The following is a 13,690-nucleotide window of genomic DNA, read 5'->3' on the forward strand; positions in this document are numbered from 1 at the left end:
CATACGTAGAACACAAGTTTCCGAGCCAGAATTTAAGGAAGAGAATTTGGGAACTGATTAATTGTAGCTGTAGGGGAAAAAAAAAATCAAGCAGCAAAAAGGCAACTATTAGACTGCTTGTCCTTAACATGTAAAAGTCAAGTCAAGTCCCAATGACAAGTGAAGCAATGAACAAGCAGATCTTATTTTTTAAATCAACACAACCATAGAGCCGTTTTGGTGCACAATAAAATGTGCCCAATTTTAAAATTATTCTGTCCAAAGAGCATCCAAAAGTGGGTACCTGCTTCAAAGTTACAAGCTAGTTTAACCCACTTCATTCTATTTTAATGCTCATGTAATTCCACTTTATATAGACACAATTATGTTCCCACACAGGTATTTAGTTAAAAGATCAGAGCAAAGGCATATTATGCAAGACAAGAGTAACATTTTCTTTCTAGAATTCTTTTCTCCCCCAAATACTTGCAAATTTGCACCTATCTATTTTCTCTTTGAATATCATTGCTTTGTATTTTTCATAGTGTTACTTATGTAAAAACATTATGATAGGGCTTATTATTAAAGGTTAGAATGTATATATTTTAAAAGGCATTTAAGCTGAAATTCCTTTTAATTCACAATTAATTTTGGTTTTGTATTTTAGTGCTTACTTAAAATGCTTTAAGGGTAGAGATTAAAAACAAACTCCTTAGAGTTCTTGACATCCCCTGTAATAAATGGCTAACTTATTTTTAATAATTTTTATTTATTTTCATTTATTCGAAGGGTAGACACACAGAGAGAGAGAGAGACAGACAGGGAGAAAGAGAGAGCACAAGAGAGATCTTCAATCTACTGGTTCGTTCTCCAGTAGACTCTCCAGTCCTGCAACAGCTGGGACTGGGCAAGGTTGAAGCCAAGAGCTTGGAACTCAATTCAGGGTTCCCAAATCAGTGGCCAGGACCCAGCTACTTGAGCCATTACCTGTTGTCTCCCTAGGCCTGCAGAAGCAGAAAGCTGGAATCAAAGGCAGAGCCAGGACTGAAAACCCAGGCACTCTAACTTTGGATAGCAAAGCTCTGCCAAATGTCCACCTTCTTTTCTTTTGCCCACAAAAGAAAGAGTATAAACAACACAGGATAGCCTTTCTAAAATAAAAAGCATGATATACTGTGAGTCAGAAGTCATGGATTTAGACACAGCCGGATAAAATGGTAGTAAGTTAATAGTCTTTCTGTGATTTAGTTTTTTCATTGATAATTATAAGAAGGTTGGGCAGATGATCTTCAGGGGTCTTCAAGGTTAAATTTCAGTGGTTCTGAGGTTAATACCCTACATGACAGTCACGTTGACAGATAGGCTATTCCTTGTTATCTGTGTGCCAATGACTCCTTTCTTCATATTTTCCTACTGATTTCTTTTCAGCAATATATCTTAGCGAATGCAGGATAATTCAAACATTGCTCTTGCTGAATCATTAACAACAAAAACAGTAATCCGAGTGTGACTACTATGCATTTTAAATTAAAAGTCTAAATGAATTTCGTAGTTTGATGTATTAAATAATTCACCCTACTTTTATTTTCTCTTCACGGCTGTGCCAATCTGTCTGCTGGCACACATGCTCCCAGGTGTAGGGGACAAGATAGGCAGATGCACAAAGTGTACAAAGAGAGTGGTACAAAGAGAGTGACATAACCTGAATAGGAGATGACAAGAGGCACCTGATATGAGGGAGGCTCACGTGCAGAATGGACTTGATCAGACATATACCCAGAAAGGTAAAGAATGTCCCCAGCAGACACACTACAGTATAACCAAAGACATGAAGGTACAGAAGGTCACGGTTTGACCTGATGATTGCAAAGCTGACTCACATGACATCATTTGTGCACATGTGTGCAGCTCAAAGCCAAATTCAAGACCAGCATGGCAGGCTGGGATCAAATTTTGAATTTATGGAGGCTAAGTCTAGGGTTTAAAGTTCAAGTCCAAGTATGAGTCGGTCAAGAACCATCAGAGGGACATTGTTCACAGGAGTTGACAAGGCTTTAGTAGCTGCCACGTGAGTGGAAGTGTAAGAACTCACGCCTGGTGGGTGAAATGATGACTAAATAGGTTATAGAAAAAGGTCACTTGGATTCATTTTTAACTGGAAAGCAAAAGTTAAGGAAATCAATGGGTATTTATCTGAGATTTTGTATAGAGACATAATCTTGGGAATTATACATTCCACTAAATCTCTGTAACTACAGCATACAAGGAATTAAATTATGAAATCATACTCAGCTTCAAGTTTAAGACATGGGAGTTCAAAGGCAGCAGGCACATTTAAGAGGAAGTGAATTGGTGAAAGGCTGAGAATTTTTAACTTACTTTTATTCATTGTGCTTAACAAATGTCTACGTTAATTGATAAAAGTGAAGCGATTTATGTGAGTAAATATTACTTCATCTCATATTCCTAGCTATCCCCTGAGATACATGATCTGTCATCACAATCTTACACTTCAGGACACTGAGTTCTGAAAGAGGTTTTTATAAATGTACCCAGGTCACTGAGATAGTGTGTGACAATTGGGAGTTTACAGTGAATCAATGTAAGTCAACGGGCCAACTTCTTAAGTACTATGCCCTGCCATGTTTAAATTAGAAGAGAAGAAGTTAAGTAAACATAGACTGTGGTCAAAGCTAAGTTACAGAGCTTCAGGTTTTAGATTAAGGACAGTCCTTCCAAGTTACAAGTCTTGGGGAATTGCAATAGAAGGCCTGGCTGAAATAAATCAACATGAAGTCACAGATTTTGAGGCATGCAAGAGGACTGAAAAAGAGATTGACTGAATCAACATAAGATACTGTAGAGGGCTTAAGGCTGGGGACTAAAGAGGGTGACAATGAATAATTCCAGGAATCATGCCCTCATGTATTCACTTTGGAGTTAGTGTAACAACAAGGAGAGGCACAGTGGAATCCTCCCACCACCTTAGTGTGTACACACACACATACACACACATACATATAAATGCATATACAATTTCCATGAGCACACAGGGAAGGTTCAGAGATACCTTCTATTTCTATTTGAGAATCTCAGGTTAGGCAAGGTTCTCCAATAGGAATTGGAATTGTGTTAAACAGAGCAAGTTGAAGACATGGCTCAGAATTTATAGAAATCTAGGAATTTGTGTTTCTTAAGTTTATTTAATTTTTTTTGTTTATTTGAAAGGCAGAGTGACAGAGAGAGAGAGAGAGAGAGAGAGAGAGAGAAAGACACAGAAAGAGATCTTCCATCCAGTGGTTGACTTCTCATATGGCCACTACATCCAGGGCTGGGCCAAGATGAAGCCAGGAGCCTGCAACTCCATTGGCTCTCCCACATGGGCGGCAGGGACCCAAGCACTTGAGTCATCTTTTGCTGCTCTCCCAGGCACATTAGCAGGGAGCTGTATCAGAAGCAGAGCAGTGGAACTTGAACAGCACTCCAATGAGTTTCTGGCATCACAAGTGGCAGCTTAATCCTCTGTACCACTACCCCTCAAGTTTCTTTTCAGTGGATAAACTTTATATTAAACATTGTGCAAATGCCTGGCAGGAAAGACAGAGGGGGAGATGGAAATTAGTGGGAAGCCCTAAAGAGACTGGCAGAAAATTATTTTGAAAAAAGTATTCTTTCTGTAAACATGGGCCAACCATGCAGCAGGTCTCACACATACTGCCACCATTCATCAAGTCCAAGCAAGGCAACTGACATTTCAGATGAACTGGGTCTATGTGGGTAGGTCTGCTCCAGACAGAAGGAACCATGGAAACCAGCGCAGTCCACGGACCAATAACATCATCAACATCATCTGGAAATTTGTGGGAAATGCAAATTCTCAGATTCCATCTCATACCCGCTGGGTCAGACAGCCGAGAGGTGGACCCAGCACGCTGTGGGTTCACAAGCCCTGCAGGTGATTCTGATGTGTGCTGAAGAGTGAGAACCTCTCATTTCAGCCAATGTGTATGTCTTCATTTCTGCCTAGCCACCTGCAAGTCACAGCTAAACTCAACAATTACCTGCAAAAGTTCATTACTGTAGGTGCTTGCTTACATCTATTTCCATGTTAATTATAATTGATTTTTTTTTCTTTTCATTCACCTTGTTTTTACTGTTTAGTAAGTTGTAACCTTTTTGGAGGTCAGTTTATATTAAATCAACCACCATGACATACTTATAAAAGTCTTACTGAGAAATAAAAAAAGAACACTGTATCTGTACAAGAATCCATGAATGTAAGGAATTTGTAAATGTAAAACTGTAGGAGAGTGAACATATATGATAGATTGCTAAGAAGGTAAAAGGAAAAGAATTCTTATTTAGTAGATGTGGTAAAAGGTCGGATATTGGCATGAAAGAAAAAAGAAGATAAAAACCAAACTTTTGATGTTTTCAGGGTGAAAACAACCAACTTAGAGGATGGCAGAAAAGAAAAGTGAAGGAAAGTAGAGTGTCTTTGGGGCCGGCGCCAGCGCACAGCAGGTTAACACCCTGGCCTGAAGCACTGGCATCCCATATGGGCACTGGTTCTAGTTCCGGCTGTTCTTCTTCCGATCCAGCTCTCTGCTGTGGCCTGTGAAAGCAGTGGAGGATGGCCCAAGTCCTTGGGCCCCTGCATCTGCGTGGGAGACCCAGAGGAAGCTCCTGGCTCCTGGTTTCGGATTGGCGCAGCTCCAGCCGCTGTGGCTATCTGGGGAGTGAACCAGCAGATAGAAGATTTCTCTCTCGCTCTCTCTCTCTCCCTCTCTCTGTAACTCTTTCAAATAAATCTTAAAAAAAAAAAAAAAAAAAACGAAAGAAAGTAGAGTATCCTTAACTTTAAGGAGTCTGGTGGAAACCACAATAATGGCAGACCACAGCAATCTGCCTATAAGCAGAGCCTGGAGAAGTGGTTAAGAACAAGGGAAAATGGGAAACTTAGATAAGCCTGAGAATGAGCTAGGGAATGGGACAGAAGCACAGAAGAATGGTAACAGTGAAGAAAAGGGAAGGGCAGGGGAGTCTGACTTGATTCCTCCTGTGTCTGAGGATGGAATGCGAATTAATCTGCAGCCTGCAGTTTGTCAAAGGCTTATGTGCATCTAGCACTCAAATTGAAAACTCTAAAGCATGCTTCGTAGGAATTTCATCTTAAACACAGTAGACTTCTATTTGACCCATAAGAAACTCTAGTGCAACATCAGAGAGCGTTTAGGGGAGGCTTGCTCATGGCCTCATTCAGTCTCAGATCTGGAAAAAATGTTTGTCTTTATGTTTTTTTTTTTTTTCCTAATCATCCCAAACATGATCTTGATAACACCTGAGCAAACTTTCTTGTTGGCTGTCACTTCAATAGAAACTCGTTGAACATTAATATTTATTCTGGAAGGAGAGAGATTTATGTAGGTTGTTCTTAGAAATACAAAATAAATCTTGAAATGCAAATATGCAAGTTATGAATAACAAATACATATTTAAAGAAAGTTGGTCATAGGATTTATTCATAACCTAGCAGGTGTGACCTACCCAAAGAGTCATAACAAATTCTTTATTGATAGAAGAAATATCATGAAAAAGTTACTGCCAAGTGCAAGGAAAATGCTTTGTAAATGTAATTCTGAGACATCATGATAGTTTACATTTGCATGAGGTACCTTAAAGTTTGAATTCATTTTCTTCACTATCATTTTAGTAGCATTCCTTTTAACATTATCCATTATAAGGAAGTTAATTGCATTACTGAATAAACTATAAGCATTTTATTTTGAATAAACTCTGGAGATACAATAGATTCAAATGACCAGGTTTACAGGAAGTTCTTTTGCATTGCAATGAGCATGGATTGCCACCAGAGAGAGCTCAGTCACTGTATTTTATTAAGGAGAGCACTTTGGATTAGATTAAAAAAGTCTCTATCTGCCATTTGGTAGAAGAAACAAAGCTGTTGTTTAATTATATATAATATGCAGAGTCAAGTCCTACAAAGGACTCTCCCAGGTTTGCCATTTGAGAAGTCATTTATCCCTGCCACAGAAAGTGTGAGAGGTGCAGACGGCTGCAGAAGACTTCCAGGGGAGGAAGGGGCTCTTGCTCACTACTGGGGAGGCCTCTTCACAGGCTAGAAATAAATAAATCTGCTCTCAAGGCAGCTCAGAGCATGTTTCCAGCCCCATCCTGTTGATGCAAAGAATTGAGGGCCTTTTTAAAAAAATTCATCTGACAAACAAGAAATCACCAGTAAAATAAAATGGAGCTTGGTAAATAAAATTGATAGATCTTAATATTATGTAATTGTCTGATTCTCAATAAGAAGACTTTTTTTTTATTGTCACCTGGATCATTTTATTGAACAACAACAAAAACTTGACTATGATAGTACCTGCAATTTTAAGTTCCCTTCTCTTGCCTTAACCATGGTAAGAAAGCTAAATGTAGAAACCTACACTCCAGTTTATCTTCAGGCCGTCCTCTTTCAAGGAGAGACAGGTAGCAGACAATGTCCTTCAGGTGGATGACTTCTGGGGAGCAGGTGTTTGCAGGAGACGTGCGAGGAGGGGTAACGGCGCCTTTACTCATCCTCAGACCTGAAAAACAGCCCATTTGTCTTCATGTTTTACACAGCATTCAAAGTGCTCTCAAACACAACAGAGGCAGGGAGGCTACAGAGATGGCACACACCCTAGGGACAGACTTTTATACTTCTTCAGCACAGACAAAACACAGCACAGCAGCATTAGGTGCTCCAGCTGTTGCAAACACAAAAGGTCTTTAAGAGTTCCAGGAAAATGTGTAGTATGTAAAATCTATGCATGGATTTTGGACTTTTGTAGCACAACAAAAACTTATCTTTTAATTCCATTGTTCATGAACTTTTGGAAGTACTCACCTAAGAGAGAGGATTTTGCAATTCAGGGACATGGGGGTGCTGCTCTGCCAGCCAGTGGAAGGTGTCGGTTCAGGATGCCATCATGGCCCATGGTAAGCATGCATGCAGACTGGAATATGTGAGGGACCACTTTCCCTGTGAGTCTTCCACATTATGAGTTATAGGTTGATAGTAAGTGACCATTCATTCATAAAAGCAAGTGTTCCTAACAGATATTTGTAGCTTTGTGAATGAGACACCCTTTCTGCCATCCAGGTATCTGCCCATGAGTAGCAGTGAAGAGACCAGGAACAGAGACCTAGATGCACATGATGAACACTGGAGAACAGGTGACTGCAGTTGGTTTTTAATGTAGTCTTGTCTTTGTTTCTGAAGCCAACAAATGACCCTGTTCTGGAATGAAGGCAGAGAGCATGGAAACCTCTCACAGCTGCTACTGATCACGGATGGCCTGTCTGATGGTCACCTAACAGAAAACTGCACAACTGTTCTTTGTTACATCTCAGAGAAGACTCTGAAATCAGATTGTGGACACCTGAGAAGGCTTGCAGGAAACGACAATTACTCTTTGTGGTACATTTGGCCACAACAGAGGCATTAAGGAGCAATGGCTAATGAGCTCAATGGCTATTTGGTTGCAAATCAACCAGGAACTACTGAAAAGGAGGGAATTATCCCAGCCACACACTTCTGCATGACTGTCTATCCTGAGCACAGATCTGTCTGATGCACCTGATCACATACCTCTGTCTACTCCATTTCTTTCCATTTAGAACTTTGACTGAATACCTGCCATCGCATCCAGTCAACTCAAGATTCCTGGCCACTGAGGCCAACACTGTGGCACAGGACATAATCTTCTGCTTGCCATTCTGGCATCACACATGGGTGTTGGTTCGTGTTCCAGCTGCTCCAATTGCAATCCAGCTCCCTGCTAATGTGCCTGGGAAAGCAATGTAGCATGGTCCAAGTGTCCATGCCCCTGTACCCATGCAAGAGATCTGGAAGAAGTTCCTAGCTCCTGACATCAGTCCGACCCAGCCCTAGCTGCGGTGGCCATCTGGGGAGTGAACCAATTGTTTGGAAGATCTCTCTCTCTCTCTTTTTGTAACTCTTTCAAATAAACCTTTTGAAAAGATTCCTGGCAATATAATTTAATGCATCATGAAATGCCATAAGTTAGTTTTATCATTACACATGTTAATGCTCATAATGTTTGGTGTCCTCCTTGTCTTGTTACAAATTTTATAGAAAAAAAAACCTTCAGTTTTTTCCGATTTAATAGGTTAGCTGCTGACTTGTTACATATGAGCTTCATTATGTTGAGGTATGCTCCTACAATACCTGATTTGGTCAGAGTTTTATCATAAACTGATGTTGAATTTTATCAAATGCATTTCCTGCATCTATTCAGGTTCTATTCATATGATTGTTGTTTTTCATTCTGTTGATGTGGTATTTCACATTTATTGATTTGAGTATGTTGAACTATCCTTGCATTCCTGAAATGAATCCTCGGTGATGACACTGGAATTTCTTTTCGAATTATGCTTGTTTATTTGAAAGGCATAATGGCAAAAGAGAATGGAGAGTGAGAGAGACAGAGAGAGAGACACACACAGAGAGAAAGCGAGACAGAGAGAGATAGAGAGAGAGAGGGGGAGAGAGAATCTTTCATTTATTAGCAGGAACCTGGATAGATAGCAGGGAGAGTAACCAGAACTTGAACCAGGTGTCCCAATCAGCAGCTTAACCCACTGCAGCACAACACCTACCCCCAGCTCCCATCTGGATGATCTTAAGCTGTTGGATTCAATTTACCAGTGTTTTATTGTGTTTTTGTATCTGTGTTCATCAGGATATTGCCCCGTGGCTTTGTTTCTTTCTCCATTTCTTCCTTTTTCCTTCTTTCCCTCTTTTGTTATGTCCTTGTCAGATTTTGGTATCAAACAATGCTGGCCTGATACAGTGGATTTGAAAGTATTTCCACTCTGCTGTTTTTTTTTGTTTTTTTTTTTAAGATAATTCAAGAAGAATAAGTGTTTTTTCTTCTTTTAATGTTTGGTAGAATTCAGCAGTGAAACCATCTTGTCCTGAGCTTTTACTGATGGGACATTGCTGGTTACTGATTCAATCTCACTACTTGTTATGGGTCCATCTGTTTCCTCCTAATTCAGTCTGGGAAAGAATGTGTGCATTACTTCTAGGTTGCTGAATTTGTTGCCATGTAGTCGTTCCTAGTAATATCTAACAACCTATTATATTTGTTTAGTGTCAATGATAAAGACCCCATTTTCACCTCTAACTTATGTATTTGAGCACCCCACCACCACCTTTTTTGGTTAGTCTACCTATCAGTTTATCAAATTTGTTCATTTTTTCAAAGAATCAGCTCTTGTTTTCATTGAATTTTGTTTATTCATTTATTTTTAGTTTCCATGTCGTTTATTTGTGTTCTGAGTTTTCCTCTATTGATTTAGATTTGAATTTTTATGATTTTTCTAGTTCCTTGAGGTGCAATGAAGAGTTCTTTATTTGAGATATTTCTTTTTTTTTAATGTAATTGATTGCTATAAACTTTCACTCTTAGCACTGCTTTTGCTATATCCCATAGTCTTGGTATGCTGTATTTCCATTTTTACCCATTAGATCTGGAACAAGACAGGAATGGCCATGTTTACCACTTCTATTTGACATGGTATTGCAAGTACTCTCTCAAGCAATTAGACAACAGTAAGAACTAAAGGACATTCAAGTTGTTACTGTTTATGGAAGACATGATCTTATATACAGACAACCTTAGACTTCATAAAACAAAATACTATAATTTGAATAAAGTCAATGTAAAAAATCAACAGTATTGTCATACACCAATAGTGAATTATCATAAAAAGAAATTTAAAAGAAACCCCTTTTCCAATAATTACAAAAAAAACCTAGAAATAAATTTAACTGAAAAAGTAAAAGATCTCTAAGGAAAAATAGAAATTATGGATGAAATAAATTGAAGATGACACAAAGAACGTAAAGATACCTCCTGTTCATGAATGGCAATAATTAATGTCATTAAAAGTGCATATTAACTGAAAGTGATTAACAGGTTTAATGTAATCCCCATCAAAATTCCAAGGACAGAAAACACTTCGGGACAGTGGAATGGGCAATATCTCAAATTAAGCACAAGCAAAAATAGGTAAGTAGGATTTAATCAAACTAAAGAGCTTTTGCAACCTACAGAATGGCATAAAATATTTTCAAGCAATACATTGGACTTGGGATTAATATACAGAATATAGAGAGATCAACAAACTCAATGGCAAAAAAACAAATATTTCAAATAAAAATCAACAACTGATATAAACAACCATTTCCTAAAGGAAGACATATAAATGGCCAATAGGTACCTGACAGAATGCTCACTAAGCAGGGAAAAGCAAATCAAAATCACAATGAGATAGCACCTCACTGCAATAAGACTGGCTAGTATTTTTACACTTATGTGTGGGTACAAACTGATGAAATCTTTACTTAGTATATACTGAAGCGATCTTCTGTATATAAAGATAATTGAAAATGGAAAAAAAAAAAAAACCTTGGTGTTAAATTGGAAATTACATAGAAAAGTAATCAATCTTTTTTAAAAAATATCATGCAGGATCTCTGTCATCAATGTGATGTACACTGTTATTTAATGCTATAACTAGTAATCCAACAGTATTTTTTCACTTTGTGTTGCTATGTGAGGGCAAACTGTTGAAATCTTTATATATACTAAACTGATTTTCTGTATATAAAGAGAATTGAAAATGAATCTTGATGGGAATGGAAGGGGAGAGCGAGTGGGAAAGGGGAGGGTTGTGGGTGGGGGGAAGTTGTGTGGGGGGAAGCCTTTGTAATTCATAAGCTGTACTTTGGAAATTTATGTTCATTAAATAAAAAAAAGAGAAAATGTGACAAATGTCAATGAGAATGTGTCGGAAAAAGAACCCTTTCACACTGTTGGTGAGAATGCAAATTAGCATGGCATTGTGAATAAAAACAATATATGGAGGTTCCTTAAAATACAACTATGAATATAACTACTGTATGAACAAGCAATCCCACTTCTGAGTACATATCCAAGGGAAATGAAACCCATCCATTCAAGGGACAGCTGCACTCCCATGTTTATTGCAGCACCATTCAAAATATCCAAGGGACGGAAACAACCTGATTATCCAACATCTGAGGAACAGATAAAGAAAATGTGGTACATACACACAACAAAACATTACTCAGCTATAAAAAATGATAAAATCTTGTCATTTGACACAACACATATGGAATAGTCATTAAGCCAAGTACAGAAAGAAAAAAAATTCACAAGACCTCACTCTTCTGGGAGTCTAAGAAATATGCAATCTCATAGATGTTAAAAATATAATAGCTACCAGAAACTGGGGAGTAAGGGGTGGGGAAAAACTGAGTGATGGACGTTAAATTATCTGGCACTGTAAGAAGTTCTGGGGTTCTACTACACAGTAGGCTGAAGGCAGACAATGTTCATTCACTGTGAGTTTCTCTGCATACTAAGTACAACATAAGGTTTTTGGTGGTTTTCACTACAAAGAAAGGCTTGCGTTGTGGCCCAGCAGGTTAAGCCATTGCTGGCAATACCAGTATCCCATATCAGAACACTGGTTTTAGTCCTTCAAATCCAACTCTCTGCTAATGGACCTGGGATGGCAGTAGATAATGGCTTAAGTACTTTGGCCCCTTCCACCTATTTGGGAGACCAGGATGGAGTTCCTGTCTTCAACTTAGTCCAGCCCTGACTGTTGTGGCCATTTGTGAAATGAACCACAAGTAGAAAATGTCTCTCTCTCACTCTTTGTCTCTCTCTCTCTGTCACTCTATCTTTCAAATAAATAAATCTTTTAAAAATGTGAAATGCTTGAAAGGATGATCAGTTTTACCTTGAATTATTTTTACCTTTAATTGACAGTATGCAACCTATACATGTAATGAAATCACATCATACAACATAAATATGTACAATTTTTAATGTCTGTTAAATTTATTTAATATATTTTTTAAAATTAACATTAATTGACTATTATGTGGCAGGAAACCTGGTCGGAGTTTTAACACAGCTCACTTAATTTTCATACTAACACTGTGGTTGTATTATTCTCATTTCACAGATGAGACACAGGCATGTCGAGATTACTTTCCTAGAGTTTCATAACCTGTAAGTTCAATCCATCCTCTGTGTTCTACACTAGTGGCTCATAGACTGGTTTTTTTCACAGGCAAAGATAACAAAAGTAAAAAAAAAAAATCCACATCTTAACCCAACACACACGAACATACACACACACACACACACCCCATTAGTGAGGTACAAAAACAGTCCAAATCATTTCTTTCCTATGTTAACCTCCATCTTTTCTTTCCTATTATTTCATATCCTATTCCATTTTCTATTCTTCCTTTTAAAAAAAAGTATTTATTTATTCGAAAGGCAGAGTTAGAAAGAGAGAGAGAGGAAGAGATCTTTCATCCATTTGTTCACTTTCCAGATGGCCACAATGACTGGGGCTGGGTCAGACCAAATCCAGGAGCCTGAAACTCTATTTGGGTCTCCCACACGGGTGGAAGGGGCCCAACCACTTGGGCCATATTGCACTGCTTTCCCAGGTACATTAGCAGAGAGCTGGATCCAAAGTGGAGCAGCTGGGACTTGAACCGGTGCCCACATGGTATGCCAGCACAGCAGACAGGGGCTTAACCCACTGCACCACAATGCTAGCCCCTAATTCTTCCTTAAAATTAAAAGACCTTCTAAATTGAACTCACCATCCTCTAATGGGTTTCAGTTTGAAAAACATTTCTTTACATCTTTCCTTCATTTTCTTTACCAAAAGCTTACTTAATTCAAACAAAACCCTATTTTCATATTAACAGAAGTAGCACTACATATCTAATTCAAATAGTTACTTTCATAAATCAGAGAAGGTGCAGAACTAAAAAAAAAATCTTGATCTTATTAAAAAACACACAAATGATTGCAACTAGCCAACTAGAGCTTAGCCAGCTGCAGGACTGAGCAGTTCCAACAGATGACACTGACCCTTGACATGCCCATAACTTCCAGACTTGGAGAACACAGCCCTTGAATTATGGTCCGATAAACTATGACCTAACTCCTCCTGCCTGATGAGCTAATCCTCTCCTGCAGGTTTCCCCCCTATGGTACTGGAATGATTTAAGCAGCCTGATTTAACTCTTTTACACAAAAGCTCAGAACAAAACAACAAAGGAAGAAAAGAGCATGTTGTGACACTTATTTGAAGAGAAGCCAACCATGCATTTTCATGCATTTTGAGCATACTACGATAATTTGTTTGTACTATAAAACTAAGATGTAAGGCATTTAATGATCTGGTTCCCTATACACCACTGAATATAAACAACAGGAGATGTGAAGACCGTGTAACTGTTTGCCTTTCCTCTGCGTAGTGCATACATTGAACATGACAATACACATGTAATTCACGTTTAGCTCCGTTTTGAATGAGCATATGACTGAACAAAAATTCTTTTTATTTGGAAAAAAAAAAGAGGAACTCATTCACATTTTCTGTTCATGACACACTGTTAACTAAAAGTTCATGAATTTACATTTAAAAGTTCACCAAAGCTATGGGTTTATAATCCAATTCATATAATGAGCAACTCATAATGCAATCTATATGCTGAAGAATAAATTGACTCTTCTGCAAGCCAAATTTGAAAGACAGAATATATATATTTTCACAATGA

At 38.3% G+C, this 13,690-nt stretch overlaps 1 protein-coding gene across 6 annotated transcripts in view; it reads right to left on the bottom strand.

Annotated features, from left to right (window-relative positions):
* Positions 1-13,690, bottom strand: part of DGKB (diacylglycerol kinase beta) — a 690,527-nt gene that overhangs the window by 541,054 nt on the left and 135,783 nt on the right. For all 6 annotated transcript variants that reach the window (XM_062178201.1, XM_062178199.1, XM_062178197.1 and 3 more), the window contains one exon: positions 6,444-6,584. In XM_062178201.1, the coding sequence (XP_062034185.1) occupies positions 6,444-6,584 (141 nt within the window). The remainder of the gene's footprint in view (positions 1-6,443; positions 6,585-13,690) is intronic.

Source organism: Lepus europaeus, chromosome 20 (genome assembly GCF_033115175.1).
Source record: "Lepus europaeus isolate LE1 chromosome 20, mLepTim1.pri, whole genome shotgun sequence".
Taxonomy (NCBI): Eukaryota; Metazoa; Chordata; class Mammalia; order Lagomorpha; family Leporidae; genus Lepus; species Lepus europaeus.